The 18,158-nt window shown below is 45.8% G+C and overlaps 1 protein-coding gene across 1 annotated transcript in view; it reads left to right on the plus strand.

Moving 5' to 3' along the window:
* Nucleotides 1–11,777: 11,777 nt before the first annotated feature.
* The window catches only part of LOC129331705 (pulmonary surfactant-associated protein D-like), a 34,218-nt gene continuing 27,837 nt past the window's right edge, over nt 11,778–18,158 (plus strand). Inside the window, exons 1-2 of the mRNA XM_054982143.1 lie at nt 11,778–11,973; nt 15,933–16,049. Coding sequence (XP_054838118.1) covers nt 11,778–11,973; nt 15,933–16,049 — 313 coding nt within the window. The remainder of the gene's footprint in view (nt 11,974–15,932; nt 16,050–18,158) is intronic.

The raw sequence follows: 18,158 nt of genomic DNA on the forward strand, positions 1-18,158 counted from the left end.
TCCCTCATCACCAGGTGCAGCTCCAGGTGCAGGCTTCAGCTCAGCACCAGGTGCAGCGCCATGCACACCAGGTCCAGGATGCCTCTTTCAGTGCTGCCAACATGTTGCTTCCCACGTCCGTCACAATGAAGCCACGGACAAACCCTCCCCCCCCAGATGTCCACTCCCTCAGAGCTGCCTTTATAGCGGTGGCAATGTTCTTCCCAGTATGGACATCGTCCATCCCCCAGGATTGAAGAAGAACTACCCTGTAGCCTGGTGTCAAGCAGGGCACCTTTTCCCAGGTGCCAGTTCTTGGCCTGGGGTGGCAGAGGTCCTCTGGTTGCCACCAGCGGGCGGTGATGGCAAGGTAGTCATGATGGCAGTCGCTCCAGAGGTCTGCCATGAAGTGTACTGTAAAACCTTTGGCAGCCGACAGCTCCCTGAGCACCATGTCTCGCACTGACTGGTAGAGGGCAGGCAGGACTCTACACCCAACAGTGTGCCATGACAGCATGGAGAACCATGGGGCAGAGTGCTGAAGTAGCCTTTGGAAGCCCATGCCCTCCACGACGGATAGGGGGAATTCTTGCAGGGCAGTTGTCTCTGCCATGGCACGATTGCTCACCAGGCCATCACAGACATGGCACCGCACCACATGGGGGTTATTCGGAAGGGCCTGAAAGTGCCTTCACACAGAGAGTTTGAACCGGGGCCCACTAACTGTTCCAGAGGAAGGAGGACGAAGAGTTACTGGTTGTGCTGTGGAGCTGGCACCGGAAGACGGAGTGAGGGGTGGACTGCAGGCAGGGACAGCACTGGGAGTTTGGATGGGGACGGGATGGATGTTTCCTCGAACCCAAACCATTCCTGCACAGATCCCTGGGCTCCCCTCCTCAAACAGTTTAACGGGTTTCTCTTCCACCAGCAGCAAGACCTCTTTGGCCTCCTCCACAGCCCCCACTGGTGAATTTTGGGGAGTGGTAGTCTCTGCTACCACAGAGCCCTGCCCAGTATTGCTTCCCATTGGGCAACCAGGACAATCTTTGCACTTCCCCCCCATGACCATCCTTGGCCCCCGCCCGAAGCCTCATTTTGCCAGCAAACAAGAATTAAGGAGGAAAGAAAAGAACACTGTGAGCCTCTCAGTCGAGGTGCCCACTGAGATTGTCCACAGGACCTGGAAATAGACCTGGATCCAGAGGGAGGGGCTAGAGTCCTAGCCCAGCACTCCCAGAAACCTGACCAGATCAGGCACTGATACTACTAATAATCAGGGTGAGTGCTCAGCCGAGGTGCCCACTGAGCTTGGCCCCAGAGCCAGGTAGCAGCCCTGGAACCAGAGGGAGGAGCTACAGCCCTAGCCAAGCACTCCGAGAAACCTGATCAGATCAGGCACTGATAATAATAATAATAATTAGTCATAGATCCAGAGGAGTTAGCTGTGTTAGTCTGTAGTAGCAAAATCGAGAAGAGTCCAGTAGCACCTTTAAGACTAACCAACTTTGCTGTAGCATAAGCTTTCGAGAATCACAGTTCTCTTCGTCAGATGCATGGAGGGTAAGTAGAAACTGGTCAGATATATAGGTGCTAAGGGGAGGGGGGAGTAGATGCAATCAGTAGCTTCTGATAATGGGATCCGTTGGCTTCTGATAATGAAATCAGTTACTTCTGATAATGAGATAACAATTCATAGTCTCATTAGTTATCTCATTATCAGAAGTAACTGATTTCATTATCAGAAGCCAATGGATCCCATTACCAGAAATTGTTTGTATCTACTCCCCCCTCCCCTCTCCACCTATATATCTGACCAGTTTCTACTTACCCTCCATGCATCTGACGAAGAGAACTGTGATTCTTGAAAGCTTATGCTACAGTAAAGTTGGTTAGTCTTAAAGGTGCTATTGGACTCTACTCAATAATAATCAGTGTGAGCCCTCAGCTGAGGTGCCCACTCAGCTTGGCCCCAGGGCCTGGCAGAAACCCTGGAACCAGAGGGGTTAGATCCCTATCCCACCACACACAGAAAACATCCCAGCTCCAATGCACTTTCCCTGTCTCTCTTCCAAAAGGCTAGCAACAGCTCTCTCCCACTGCCTTCTGAAAGTGAAAGCCAGCCTGGGAGCACAGTGCTTTTTATAACCAGAGGTCCCATAGTGCAACACAGGAGGTCTGTGTTTGGCAGTCAGAACTGCCTAACAGGGTTTGCAGGGATGAGATTGGAGTTCCCATGGCCACAGAACACCCCTCCCCCTCCCCCCTGGTGTCTGCTTCCATGTAACCAATTTGGAGCTCCACACTTGGAAGGAAAACCTGCCCATCAATCTAAGTTGGGCTTAGATTGTGGTTTCCAGGGCGACAGAAGGAGTGCAAACAGAGTTCAGGCAGTTCCTGCCTCCGTTGCCAAGGGAATTGATTGAAGGCACCTGACTGTCTGGCTTCATGAACAACGGACGAATGCAATGAACAAGGCTTGCGACGACCACTTGTTCATCTAGAATAGGGTCTCACAAACAGCTTGTTTGCGAACAGTCCATCGGGCTGTTTGTGGCTTTTTTGCATTCGTAATACTGTTTGTGCCCATGTCTAGTCCCCACCTCCCTTTGCCCTCCAAATGCCCCCTATTTTCTCAGTCTGACCTCCCCACTCTCTCACTGCTCAGCCTGTTCACCCATCTTTATAGCCTCTCCTCTGCCTGAATACCAACCTCTGTCCTCATCACTCAGCAGATATACTGGCCCCTTATCAGCCAGCCAGCCAGCTTACCTGTACAGATGAAGTGCTGCCACCACCTGCCAGTTCCAGCAGCTCACCCTCCCCCATTCATCATAAGTGGTGTGTGTGTGTGTGTGTGTGGGGCGGTGTTGGAGGTTCCTCTCTCACCCACTCAGCTCTTGTGATGGGTGGAAGCAGGAGTTCCTCTTCCTGCTGTGCTCACCATCCATCCCTGTCTCCATAGCTCTGTCCTTCCATCTGCTTGTCCCCTGTCACTCTACCAGCCCAACCCCTTCCTGTACCCATCTGTAGTACCCATGCCTCTGCCTTGAGACAGTGGCCCCAATAGAGATGTATTGTCAGTGCATATGCAGACCTCTGTTTTAGGGATTTAACTTCCCCTACACTTTTCCTAGTTTTCAGGTTTTCTGCAATTTCCCCCTAAGATGGGGAGGGGGGACTCCCTTCTTTCAAAATGGCCCTGATCTGCAGATTTAAGGATCTGTAGATGGGGTCTTGTTGACTAACTATCTATATAAAATGGAAACCATGTTCCCGATTTTTATCCTGCTGTGCCTGCTCAGGAGCACCAGGATAAAAAGTGCATCCTGGCCAATGTGGCTTCCAGAGAGACTCACCGCTGCAGGACAGCCAGGTGAGCCCACCTGCCCTCCAGAGGGAGCCATGGTGGCGGGGTAGCAGGGCAAACCTGCCTGCCCCTCCAGAGGGAGCTGCCACCGCAGGACAGCCAGGCGAACCCACCTGCTCCTCTAGAGGGAGCCATTGCCATGGGAAGCCCAATGTTCCCAGGTTTTCTAGAGCCCGTTCTTTAAAAAAAATGGGCTCTGTTTATAGTTTCTGATATTTTTCTAAAGCCAAGGTTGGTCTTAATTAGTAATTGGATGGGAGGTCTCCATCAAAAACCAGGGTTGCAGGGGCAGGCAATGGCAAACCACATCTCTTAGACTCTTGCCATGAAAACCCCACCAGGGATTGCCATAAATCAGCTATGACTTGAGGGCACTCTCCTCCACACTGACCAATCAACATAGCATGGAAATTTAGCAAGTTTACTGCAGCAGGGAGAAGCTTAGCAAGGCCCAGGGGGAAAGTAAAGTTGCCAGCAGCCCTGAAGAAAAGTGCCCTGTCCCTTTAATAGAGGCTTAAAGTGTTTTAATGGCAGTTAGATAAATAATATCACCTGGTAATAGCTTCCTATTAAGCTTCTATTAAAGGGACAAGACAAAATTTCTCTAGGCCTGTTGGCAGCCCTACTTAGACATATTGATGTTTTATGATTACAATATAAGCAGCCTCATGAAAGATAGGATATAAGTGTTTTAAGAACATAACAAAAACTTATTGGTTACTCACGCATTATTGTATACAAATATATTGCATCAGGGCCTGGGTACAATCTTTTTTATAGTTTTTAACAGCTTTTTCTCCCCCTCAAAAATGTGGGTTGCCTTTTCACAGTCATTGAACTCTAAAGGGAGTGCAGAGCTTATTAACATGACTGAGATACAGGTTGCCACTGTTCAAAAGGAAATCTTTTATGAAAAAAAACTGTCTCAAAGGGGTGTTGAAAGGGTAACCCATAAACAAAAAGTACATCATGTTATGCAACACTAGATATTTAGCTATGTTGTTATCCTTGCAAGAAGGAGTTATGAACTAAGAGAATCTTGCACAACTTTTTGCAGAGCGAACAGGCTGGTGAAACACCTCATAAAATCATTCCAAAAGGTTACACTCATTTAGTAAAATCAAAAAGAGTCCAGTAGCACCTTTAAGACTAACCAACTTTATTGTAGCATAAGCTTTCGAGAATCACAGTTCTCTTCATCAGGTGCATGGAGGGCAAGAAGAAACTGGTCAGATATATAGGTGGAGAGGGGAGGGAGGAGTAGATGCAAACAGCTCCTTCTGATATGGAGATCAGTTTGCTTCCGTTAAGGAAGTCAGTTACTTTTGATAATGAGATAACCATTCATAGTCCCTATTCAGTCCCAGCTTGACAGAGTCAAATTTGCATATGAATTCCAATTCAGCAGCTTCCCATTGGATTTTGTTTTTGAAAGGTTTGTGTTGAACTACAGTGACCTTTAAGTCCTTGATGTAATGTCCTGGTAGATTGAAGTGTTCTCCCACTGGTTTCTGTATGTTGCCATTTCTTATGTCAGATTTGTGTCCATTTATTCTTTTGTGTAGAGGTTGGCTGGTTTGTCCAATGTACAGAGCAGATGGACATTGTTGGCACATGAGGGCATATATCAGATTGGAGGATGAGCAGCTGTAAGAGCCAGAGACAGTGTAGTTGATGCCATTGGGTCCTGTAATTGTATTCCCTGGGTAGATATAAGGGCAGAGCTGGCATCTGGGTCTGTTGCAGGGCCTGGTACCTTTGCTGGTGACTCTGCTAGCCGATTCATGATTGTAATTGAGAAGTCGTTTAAGGTTGGGGGGCTCTCTGGATCTATGACTCATTTAGTACAGTCTCTCTCTCTCAAAATATTAAATATTTTGTTCTATAACAAAAACTGAAAAACTTAAATGAGGAAGGAATTCAGTTTTTATTAGACTTGTTCCAAGCCTGAGATGCTGATCTAAGCAGTTATAGTTTTGTCTAATAGGAAAGGGGTACCTAGGTAATAAATCACCTGAAGCTTGTTCACACATGCCTAAGAATAACTTCTTGCATCCAGCAATTATCTGTCTGTGTGAATAAGTCATCACAGTCCTGAGGTTAAATTCTAGTTCACACATTCATGTGTATCAAGATAAGAACCATTAAAGCTCAGTTGAAGAATCCATACTTTGTATGCAGAAAGTCTCAGGTTCAATCCTTGCCAACTCCAGTTAGAGGATTTCCAGTAGCAAGGCTCCTGCCTTAGGACTAGATGTATCAATGATAAGGGCCAGAACAGATGCCACAAAGATCCCAGGTCCTCATTCAAAGGCAAATAGCAAGCATGCACAGGTTACTAGAGAGGGGAGAGGATGTTTGCTCCACAGATTCTTCAGTTAAACCCAGCCAACCCCCCTTAAATGGTCAAAGATGGGTTGTTAATGGATATGATGGAGGGAGTAGTTCTATTTGCAAAACCAAGCATGGGCTGAGGGATTAAATCCCCTCTCCTTCTCCAACTGCCATCTGAATTAGGGTGTGCATAATGAAAAAAACTAGCCAAAAATACACACAGAAATCACTGGTTCAGCTCATTAAAGCAACTTCTGGAACAGTGGAATGCATTCAGGAACCGAGGCTGTAATGACTCTCCCTGCTGAAAAGTTTGCATGTTTCGTTTCAGTTCTTACCGTGCAGAGGCCGCTCAGAAAGGCCAGGCAGTGGGGTGGGCCATCCGGCAGCATCTTGTTTTCCTCAATGGCAAGTCTGTCTGCCTCTGCTCTCAAAGAATCAATTGGATCCAAAGGAGAGAGACTGAGCCCTTAACTTTCACTCCATTGGTGGGAAGGGGATGCGCACGCCACTCGTTACTACATTTTTTCTTCAGCACTTCCTGGGCAATGACATTGGCATTGAGGGGCTTGTAAGGATCCAATTGCAAAAGTTTGTTTTGCACTGGGGAGCAGCTGACGGCACCATCACCTGCCACCCTTTCTGTGAGTTTTTATGCACAATGCAGCAAGAAAAGGCCAGCAACATCCACATGGGCATGCACAAGGCACATGTTATGCAGATTAGGATGAACATGGGAAAGAAAAAGCAATTATTAATGGAGAGCTCCACGGAGGAGGTCCCATGCTTGTAGAGCTGGTTCATGCCCATTCCGTGGCCTTCTGCTGCTGCTGTCCTTTGTTTAGGTGCCATGGTGACCCTGGGACACTCACTCTGACTTAAGAAGTTCTCCAAAGATAGTGGGTTGAGGAGCGTCGGGAAGAATTTCATCTTATTCAGAAAGCCTTCAGACTTTTGGGGCTTTTCTGATTACAACTGTTAACCCAGCGTTACATGATGGGGAGATAGCTGGCATGTGCATTGCACACTTACACATGCATGCACACCACATCTTCCAGATCAGTATTCAATGTGGAAGGACCAATCTGGTGCTGTTTTTTATCTTCAGGCACAACAATGAGACTCATTCAATTTCTCCTGTGATTCCTCCTCCTTTCTTTAAATTCAACTCTGTGTTTTTTTTTAATTCATTTTTTTATTTTTATTGTGGAAAAGTTAAAAGATAGAACAAGAGAAAGAAAGTGGAACATAACAAGAAGACAACTACAAAGGGCCAAGAACGGTCTATGAATCAATCTACAATGTAAAAGTAAAAAACATAATAGGCATATTATTAATCCATTACAGTTTTTGCCTATAACACTTCCCTCTTTATTATCAATCAGCTTGTGGTCTCATTAATATCTTTTTTCTGCTTCTCATATTCTTGGTATCTCAGAACCTTATTCTTAAACATCAAAGCCACAAATCATTAATTCATTTTTGTCTCTTGCAGATAGTCCATAAAGGGTTTCCAACTTGCCATGAATATAGAGAGATATAAACAGATATAAACAGATATAAACAGAGATATAAACAGAGATAAACAGAATATAATTATCTCTAATTAATGCTGTAAATTTGGCCATCTCAGCTAAGTCCATCATCTTTCCAGTCCAGTCTTCCAATACAGGTAGCTCCTTGCACATATAAGAGCTGTGCCGCTGTTACCATATATAAAATTAAAATACCATGCTCTTTCTCCTATTGATTGTCCATAATTCCCAACAAATAGAATTCTGGTTTAAACTGTAAATTAACCTTTAATTTGCTGGCAGCCAGCAATCTGTCCAGTCTCCCACTTTTACTAGGAAAAAGTAGGGGAAAAAGAAGGCCATTCTTCCTCTACTTCCCTTCCCATGAAGGAAAAACAAACATCTAGACCTCCCTTTCTGTGCATTTTTACCCACAGGCCATCAGCAGGTTTAAACAGGGAGTTCCAGGCTGCTGCAAAACAGATAAGGGGGAGAATGGATTCATCCCTCATCATGGAAATGAAACTACAAGGCACAGGGAAACACGGCATAACAGCAGGACTCAAAGGTAATAATTTATTGGCTTTGTTACTAAAGCAGGAATGTTTGAGTTTTTGTTAATTTCACTGTGTTGTGCTGGTTGGATCAGGACTTGGGAGAGCTGCAAAGAAAGGTGCTGGTATTCAGTACAGGTGAGTACCAACACCCAAAAAACCCCTCACCACTTCCCTTGTTTTGGTTCCAATCCGTTCATTAGCCATTCTGGGAAAGACCCTGAGTTCAAGGCTCATCCCCCATAAGCCACACTTTCTATTGCATTTGCCTGGTTTCAACCTTGCTGCATATTCTTGCATGGCAAACATACTATGCACATCTGAGCCTTTACCCCTTGATCTCTAAGAAACCCAGTTCTACATTCCCCACATTTTGCAAGCTTGGGGAAATTCTTGTTATCAGTTCTGCAAGATGAAAAGAAGCCATCCGCTCTGAAGAGTTCCCAATGAGTTTCCTGTGAAGTCATATGGTTGAGAAACAAGAGCCCGTGTTACTTAATCCATACCCTATAAAAGGGAGACTGGACTGCTGATGGATGATTTCTACTCAGGACATTGAAGAGCACCAGAAATTGAAAAGTAAGTGATTGAGGTTTTTTTATTTGCTCCTTAATGATGGATCTTGCAAAGAGATTTATAAATGAAACATCTCTGAACTGCGTTAATGGGAAATTGAAGGCTGCCGCCAGTTACGTCTAAGGACTAGTAAGATTGCATTGCACTCAATGAATTGGATCACTGTCACCCAGAGTTAGATCTTCCTCCTTACCTGAAGCTTCATTGATAAGTGATCTCTTATGTTCTTCATCATTGTCTCTGATTTTCAGACTCTCTGTGCTTATCTAACTTTATCTCCAGCTCTCATTGGTAGTTGATTATGAGTCCAACATCACGGTCATATACTTCATCTATTTGTTTAATGGCTTGATTGAAATGCAGCTGGTACATGGGCCTTTGAAACATATTATTAGGATAAATTTCTGCAAGGGAAGGTGGTATTCCAGTTCCTTTAATATTTAAAAAGAAGAGGAAATTTTGACAGGTACAATTTGTCATCTAAGGGTGAGAAAAGCTACATGGGCTGAAATTCCCTCTTCTTCACAGCTCAGAACTCCTTGACATGTAATGACTATGCAGATCATATCTGATTTCACTTTCCCCTTCATATTTTTCTGGGATAGTTTCTTTATCCAGCATCAGAATTTTGCTAGAATATGAATCAGTCAGTGAAATTTCGTTCACTGAAAAGTGCATAAAATATTAAACATTGTGCAAATGAGAGAAAATTCTAACTATTAGAACATTGTTTACAAAGCAAGCTTTCAAAAGGTCAGTTCTTTTTTGATAAATTGTACTGAGGAATGTGGCCTGAACTAGTTTTGGAGAGACTGAGAGACTGACTATACTACTATTCCACCAGTTCCTGCCTTGGTAAATATTTTCAAAAGATGGGGAGATGCACATTTCCAAACACCCATGGCTTCCCACCACGTGTTCATCGAAGGGTAACAGAATCATTTTTCTGAAAAAAAGGGAGGAAGCGGGTTCTGATTCTCAAAATACAGAGCGAGGGCATGGGATCTAGCAGCACTGTAGGTCTGGGACTCCTTTAGGGATTATGTAAAGCTATTGTGTTCTGTGATGGAAGAAAGGCAGGGTATAAATGCCAGAAATCAATGGGATTCAGTAAGGCACTTTGAATGCTTGAAATGCACAATATAAATGCTACCTATTGTAAATTAGTTCTTGGACATGTGTCCCAAAATGTGTGCAATAAAATAAACATTTTAAAAAGGGAAAAGTGCATGATCATTTGCTTGTCCATTAAAAAAAAAAAGCACTTTTGTCCCCAGCATAACAAACCAATACTGAGATCATATGTCAATCAAAAGTAATGGTTTTCAGGAGAAAGCCAAAAACCTCCCACTGGAGCATCCTTGGCAACCCAATCCAACAATGCAGCTCCTTTAAATATCTTGGGGTAACCTTTAAAGAGATGCTGAATTGGCAGACACGCCTGGTGATGGTTAAATCCTCAGTGTTAAGAATTGTAGGGACAATCATACATTTTTTTCATACAAAGGGGTGGGGTTGATTGATAGATCCAGCACTAAAATTATTTAAGCGCAAGGTTGTCCCACACCACCTATATGGAGCTGAAGTGTCGGGTTGGAAGGAGGATATTTTAACCAGTCTTGAGGTAATCCAAAATCAATTTTTGAGATGGATTTTGGCTTTACCCAAAGGCACACCTGCTGCCCTGAGAGAGCCGAAACAGGACTCCCCTCCATTAGGGCACAACTACACCTTGCAGTTTTAAAATACTGGGAAAGGATCAAATTTTCCAGTTCTGACTCCCTAAGCTGCCAATCAGCAAATTTATTACTAACTAAAGACCCCCACATGCCCTGGCTTTCTTTCCACCATTTGCCAAAGGTACACCATCCCATACAACCTGTTAGGGGGTCTCAGCCAACAACTTCCCACTTAGGGGAGTGGATTTACAAGTCAGATGCAGTGATGGACCAGCTATCAATATTAAAATCCAAGGCAGCTCCTTGGTATAAATTAATTAAATTTGATCACTTAAGATCCACCTACCTAGCCAGCATCTCTCATTATAATCTTAGAATGTCTTTCACTGCTCTGCGCTTTCAGACGATGCAATCAGCTCTTTTGGCAGGGAGTTATTCTCACATCCCTATGGGACACTGCAGCTGCATTTGTGGAGAACCTTCCCCACCTACTTTACAGTACCTACTTTACTGTCCATTATACAGTGTGCCCAGAGCTAAATTCTTGGCCAGAATCCTACCAGCCACAAACACATACTCTGAAATCAAGAAGATTGTGTTCTTGTTATCTGACACTGATAATCATGTGTCTTACAGAGTCTCTCAGTTTGCACTTGCAGCCAAGAAAATAAGATCTAAGGTGGTACTGAATGAGGCTGTTTCGTGATTCCTGGGATAGTCTGGTATACTGTACTGTTTTAATTAACTTTAATTAACCTTTTAAAACTGTGATACTGGAAGTTAACTGTTTATTAGTTGATGTGATGTTGTGAAATTTGTGATGGCCTATGACTATAGACAATAAACTCTGCGACATACGTCAATCAAACAGTTTCTTTATTCGGTTATCAAATAGTACAAATCAGAAACATAACTATATAGTGAAGTCATAGGAAAATAGAATTGGTCCAACCAATGACCAATAGCTAAAATTTACAATCCATACATAAAATTTCACGATGAATTCTTCAGGCCACTGAGAAAAATGTAGCACAACTAATAGTGACTTGTTGGTTAATGCCCATTATAAGTTTCTTTAAAAGATCAGTATCAGTGCATCCTGTAAAATTTTTAAGCAGAGGGGAAATTATATTTGATATCATGTGAAAAAATGAAATCCTGCCCACAAGTTATAGTTGACTTATGGAGACCCCTGGTGAGGTTTTCATGGCAACAGACTAACAGAGGTGGTTTACCATCGCCTGCCTCTGCAACCCTGGTCTTCGTTGGAGGTTTCCCATCCAGCTACCAACCAAGGCTGATACTGCTTAGCTTGTGTGATCTGATCAGGCTCACCTGGGCTATCTAGAGCAGGGCAAAATCCTGCCCTCAAGTCATGGCTGACTTATGGTGGCCCCTGGGGGCTTCATGGCAAGAATCATAGAGTTGGAAGGGGCCATACAGACCATCTAGTCCAACCCCTTGCCCAGACTAACAGGTGGTATACCATTGCCTCTGCAACCCTGGTCTTTGTTGGAGGTTTCCCATCCAGCTACTAATCAAGGCTGACCCTGCTTAGCTTGTGCGATCTGACCAGATCAGGCTCACCTGGGCTATCCAGGTCAGGTATATCATATATCCAATTCTGGGTTAATAGATCCACAATAGAGTAAAAGACAGAGCCCCCGCTTTTTGAATATTAATACTCATAGAATCCTTTGCTGATGCGATATAATCAATTCATTTGCTTTGGGTGAACTCTTTTTGAATTTTCCTCCAGGAAAACCTCTCAGTGATGTTGGTGCTCCTGACCTTTTGTGCTTTCATTTCGCAAGCCTCATCAGCAACAGATCCAATGCCCCATCAAGTGATGCAAAACTGGGATCGGAATGCCTGTTCCTTAGTTGTATGTGGACCAGCTGAGAAAGGGTTGCCAGGGAGAGATGGAAGGGATGGAATCCAAGGACCTAAGGGGGTCATGGGAGAGCAAGGTATGAAAAAGTTTATTTCCACAAGACTGAAACTATTGGCTTTCTGTTTACATATGAAAAGAGGCACCCAGCAGTATCAACGATGTGGTTAAAATAATCCTACAATATAAAAGGATAAACGTATTCAGGACAACTCACTTCCTACCCTGGTGCGCCTCCAGAGGGCACTTCTGTAGAGAGAAGACAGATGAGGCAGCCAGACCTCCAAAGAACACATCATGGTGGGAAGCCCAGGTTGGGATCAGGCATCGAGCAGGCGGCAATGCCCACCCATGGCCTTCACCCAGCTGGGATAGGGAGTGGAGCCTGTGGCAATGCCTGGACCCCTTGACCCAACAGGCCTCAGGAGCTGAACAGGTGGCAATGTCTGCCCACTGCCTTCACCCAGCTGGGATGAGGAGCAAAGCAGGGGGCAATGCCCATCCCATGCTTTCACACAGCTGGGATCAGGAGTGGAGCAGGTGGCAATGCCCACCCCCCTTCACCCAGCTGACATCAGAAGCTGAGCAGGTGGCAATGCCTACCTACTGCCTTCACCCAGCTGGCATCAGGCATGGAGCAGGTGGCAATGTCCACCCACCCTATACCCAACAAAGATCATGCACTGAGAAGGGAGAAAAACTCATCCTCTGCCTTCATCCAGCTGGGATCAGGCACGAAGCAGGGGCAATGCCCATCCCCTCTTCACCCAACTCAGATCAGGAGTAAAGCAGGTTGAAATGCCTGCTCCTTCTTTCACTCAGTCGTGATTAGCAGCAGAGCAGGTGGCAATACCCACACTCAGCCTTCACCCAGGTGGGATCAGGAGCAGAGTAGGTGGCAATGCCTGCCCCTGCCTTCACCCAGCTGAGATAAGGAGTGGAGCAGGTGGCAATGCTCACCCCCCTTCACCTAGCCAGGATCAGGCACGAAGCAGGTGGCAATGCCTGCCCCATTGCCTTCATTCATCTGGGATCAGGTGCAGAGGAGGTGTCAGTTCCCGCCCTCTGCCTTCACACAGCTGGGATCAGGAGCAGAGAGGTGGAACAGGAGGCAATGCTTGCCCCCAGCGGCGATCAGGACTGGAACAGGTGGCAATGCCCAGCCCCCCTTCACCCAGCTGGCATCAGGAGCTGAGCAGGTGCCAATGACCACCCGCTGCCTTCACTCAGCTGGCATCAGGCACGGAGCAGGTGGCAATGCCTGCTCACTCTTTATGCAGCAGAGATCATGTGCTGAGCAATACCTGCCCTCTGCCTCCACCCTGCAGCTGGGATCAAGATTGGAGCAGGTGGCAATGCCCACCCCTTGCTTTCACTAAGCTGGGATCAGGCATGGAGCAGGAAGCAATGCCCACCCCACCTTCACCCAACCGAGATCAGGCGTGAAGCAGGTGGCAATGCCCATCCTCCCTTCATGTGGCTGCGATGAAGTGTGAAGCAGGTGGCAATGCCCGCCCCCTGCCTTCAGCTGGCTGGGATCAGGAGCAGAGCAGGTGGCAATGCCCACTCCCTTTACCCAGCGGGGATCAGGTGTGAAGCAGGCAGTAATGCTTGCCCTCTCACCTTCACTTGGCTGGGATCAGGTTGGAGCAGGAAGCAATGCCCACCCACCCTTCACCTGACTGGGAACAGGCATGGAACAGGAAGCAATGCCCACCCCCTTCACACAGCTGTGATCAGCCATGGAGCAGGCGGCACCTTCACCCAGACAGGATCACCCATGGAGCAGGAGGAAATGCCCACCCCCCTTCATGCAGCCGGGATCAGCTGCAGAGCATGAGGCAATGCCCACCCCATTCACCTGGTCAGGATCAGGTGCAAAGCCAGAGGTAATGCCTGCCCCCCTTCACCCAGCCAGGATCAGGTGCGAAGCAGACGGTAATTGCTTGAACCTATTCACCTGGCCAGAATCAGGCACGGAACAGGAGGTAATGTCCTCTCCTCTTCACTCAACTGGGATCAGGCATGGAGCAGGTGGCAATGCCCATCCTCCCTTCACGTAGCTGGGATCAGGAGGAAAGCAGGTGGTAATGCATGCCCCCCGCCTTCACTTGGCTGGGATCAGACCTGAAGGAGGAGGCAATGCCCACCCACCCTTCACGCAGCTGGGAATAGGTGTGGAATAGGCAGCAATGCCCTCACCCCTTCACCCAACTGGGATCAGGTGCAGAGCAGGTGGCAATGCCTGTCCTCCCTTCATGTGGCCAGGATGAAGTGCAGAGCAGGTGGCAATGCTCGTCCCCTTCGGCTGGGATCAGGAGCGAAGCAAGTGGTAATGCATTCCCCCCCCCACCGCCTTCACTCAGCTGCGATCAGGCGCTGAGTGGGAGGCAATGTCCACCCACCCACCTGGCTGGGAACAGGTGCAGAACAGGCAGCAATGCCCGCCCCTTTCACACAACTGTGATCAGCCATGGAGCAGGTGGCAATGCCCAACCCCCTTCATGCAGCCGGGATCAGGTGCGGAGCATGAGGCAATGCCCACCCCCGCTTTTCCCGGCCGTGTTCAGGCGTGGAGCAGTTCGCAATGCCCACTCCCACTTACTTGGTCAGGATCAAGCACAGATGAGGTGGCCATGCCCCCCCCCCGACTTCATCCAGCCTCTATCAGTGACGGAGGAGAAGAGAATGCCTGCTGTCATCTTTCTAGAGCCCGTTATATTTTTCCCCACAACAGGCTTTGTTGCTAGTGTTACATAAGTTGTGAGGTGGGTTGGGCAGAGAAAGTGTGACTGGCCCAAGGACACCCTACAAACTTCCATGGCAGAGCAGGGATTTGGACTGGGGTCTCCCAGAGCCTAATCAGTCCCTCTAGCCACTACACCACACTGGCTGTCTTTCCCCTAGAAGTTTGTTAGGCCCATCAGAACAGCTGAGCTAACAGGGAAAAGAGGGGTCATGATGACACCTTGGGCCTGTGTAAGACCCTTTGATGTCACAGAGGATGAGCTATACATGCAGTTGGGAGCTGCCTAGCTTTAGGATTGCAAGGCTCATCCCCTGGGAGTGTGCATACCACGCGTGTTTCTGGGGTGCCTGCTGGTGGTAGGCAACCTCCAGGGGGCTTGTCACCTCCCACTGATCACTGACAGATCAATGGGCAACCGGGCAAACCCTCAGCAGTTTGCCTGCCACCGGCAGGCACTTGAGAACCCTAAAAACAAGAAGGGTAACAGAGAGGGTTGCAGACTTTTGGGCAGAGAGGGAGAGGAGAGGTTTGTGCTATGCAGCATAGAGAAAAGAGCATGAGAATGCCGTGGAATAAATGGGGGAGGGTGAGATTAATGGAGTAGGTTCAAGTCAAAATGAAGAGAGAAAAGAGAAAACTACTACAGAGGGGGAATGGGGGAAAATTCCTTTTCCACATTGTGATGCTGTTTTATTGAATTACTAAAATGTAAAAGTCGGATTCATAGTGATTTGAATTGTGCCTCTCTGCATTAAAAGCCACATGCTGGTCTGAAAGAGGTCACAGCACTTTTTGCTGCTATTGATTATTCAGTTGTTCTAATATCACAGAGACCCTTTTTGATGGTGTTTACAATTGACTGCTAAGAGGGAATTGAAGGGACCTTTGACTCAGCATTTCAGAGCATGTTAACAGGCAAATATGGCTTCAAGCAGATAGGATAGAAAGGAAGAAAGAGATAGAGTTAGAGGTGGATTTAATAACACAGCTCACCAGACTTATGGGGCCTTAGCTAATTTAGCAACAATAATAAGTATACACAGACCTATGGTTAGAATGAAAAATGGTTTATCATTAGACTATGCACCCAGTATCTTTAAACTCATGATAGTGTATAGTTACATCAGTTTTATTTCTGGTAACTAGTAAACAGAACTTTACAGAACTGATTATTGTATCTCTCTCTGAGCAAGCTTCCTTGTAATTTATCTCCCCTTTGTTCTTCTCTAAATGTACATTTTGCCCATCCACTCAATAATCTACCTTTCTAATCTCTGATCGGACTTCAGGATTGCAAGGACCAAGAGGGATAGTTGGTCCTCCAGGGAAAATTGGCCCGGTTGGACCAGCAGGAGAAAAAGGATCCCAAGGAATACAAGGAGAAAAGGGAGATGTTGGTGAAATGGGTGAGTGGCATTTTCTATTGCATTATTTTTTTCCCCTTAATTTTACAAACAAATGGATTGTAATATTCAGCTCATGCATTCATTGCGCCCAGTAAAAACCAACTAAAATGTTATTTCATCAAGGCAAACTTTCCTATTACAGTGGCCTAGATTTTATACTCACTGTTCACAAAACAAAACTTTTCTGCTTCCCCACAAAGATTGTCCCATGGGGATCTTAGGACAGTGCTGAGCATAATGTAAAGGGTCTGCACTAAGGAAAGGGAACTAACAAAATATCTTCCTCTCTCCTTCTTCTAGCAGAAGTTCTCTTCTACCAGCAGATATAGGCTGATTCCGCACACATTGGATAATGCACTTTCAATGCACTTTATCAATCGTTTGAGGTGAATTTTTTGTTCCGCACACAAAAAAATCAGTTCCAAATGATCTATAAAGAGGATTGGAAGTGCATTATCCAACGTGTACAGAATCACTCATAGATCATAGAATCTATCCCATCATTTTTTACCTGTGCGTAACCTCAGGTCTCTTGGTGCATGAAAGTTTGTCCTGGATGCATACCTCAGAGCACATTTAGTGGCCCCACTTCCAGTAGCCCCAGTATGCTCGTCAGCATTGCTATTGTTGAAGTGGATGGGGGCTGAAGCCCAAGGAACGCCAAATCTATTGCAGGTGTGCTATGCACAATAGTTTTTTTTAATATAAGGTATCCCCATAAATCTCCACGAAAGATAAACTGATCACACTTACAAGAACCACCAATTAGGGACTGTGCCTAGTAAAAGAAGGCAATTGGGGTGCAAACAGATGAGAAACAGGTCACACACTGTTCTATTCATAAAATGCAAATTGTAAACTCCTGCAGTCTCAGTTTACCTTGCAGCTAGGAGAAGGCATTTAACCCTTCAAGCTCCATTTGGTTTCCTTGTTAGAAACCAGTCTCCTTTTTCTGTTGTTAACATTTTAAAAGAGGAAAAAAATGTCATGTAAAAACACATTGTCCGTTAGAATACTAATAACCAAGCCTAGTTTCAAATATCAAAACTGAATGGACATTGAAGGATTAAAACCTCTTTTCCATACATGATCCCAAGACCAACTGAGGCTCTTTAAGTCTACAGTTTCTATTTCAAAGATGCAGGAGCTTCCTCTCGTCTATTTGAGCCCTTAGATTGCATGAGCAGTAGAACCTTGAACTGGAAACTCAGAGCCAAGCTACAAGTGATGCCTGACACAGGTTGGAGGCTTGTCAGCTTCCCTCAAGTTTTGATGGGAAATGTAGGCGTCCTGGTCTTGCAGCTTGGCTCTCCATTTAATTGAAGTTTACAGAGCAGCAGTCTATGGGAGGGAGAACATGCAGTTGGGAGGGGAGTGCAGGTATAGGGCTCTCACTGGGCACCCCCCTTCCCCTCTGCTGTGTGTGTGTCCTGTAAACTTCAATTAAATGGAGAGCCAAGATGTAAGACCAGGACACCTACATTTCCCATCAAAACTTGAGGGAAGCTGACAGGTGTCCAACCTGTGTCAGGCGTCACTTGTAGCTTGGCTCTCAGAGGCATCTTGCATCCTTTGCTTATGACTATTTCTGCCATCTGGGTCTCCAGGTGCAACTCATTTATTTGCCAGATGGGGGAAAGCTATTGATTTGTGACAAAAAGGAATGGGACACTGCTAAACCGTGTCAGGTGGGGAGAAGGGGCAGAGAAGCCAGTCCGCCCTAAGCGTGGGCTGCCCTTTCTAATGTCCAGACAGTGTTTGTGTATATCAAGGACTAGTGTTGAGTGTCGAATTTCCCTGAATGCCAATTGCATTCTTTCCAAAGGAGAAGTAAGTAAAAACTACTTTCCTGAATTTTAAAGGCCATAATTACCACGTACTTAATGAATACAAGTCCTTCATGTTTTCCTTATCTGAAACTGCTCCATCAGAAAATAAAAAGAGTTATGAACAAAGAAATGGTTTTGAACCTCTAAAGGAAGTATTTTGATTATGAAATGTGATCAGGTGTGACATTTTAATTGGCATGTTTTAATTTAGCAGCTCTTAGCCTGTTCACTTTTGAGCCTGCTGATTATTATAATTAGGAATGCAGCTCGCCAAATATAT

This window comes from Eublepharis macularius, chromosome 6 (assembly GCF_028583425.1).
Source record: "Eublepharis macularius isolate TG4126 chromosome 6, MPM_Emac_v1.0, whole genome shotgun sequence".
NCBI classification, from domain to species: Eukaryota; Metazoa; Chordata; class Lepidosauria; order Squamata; family Eublepharidae; genus Eublepharis; species Eublepharis macularius.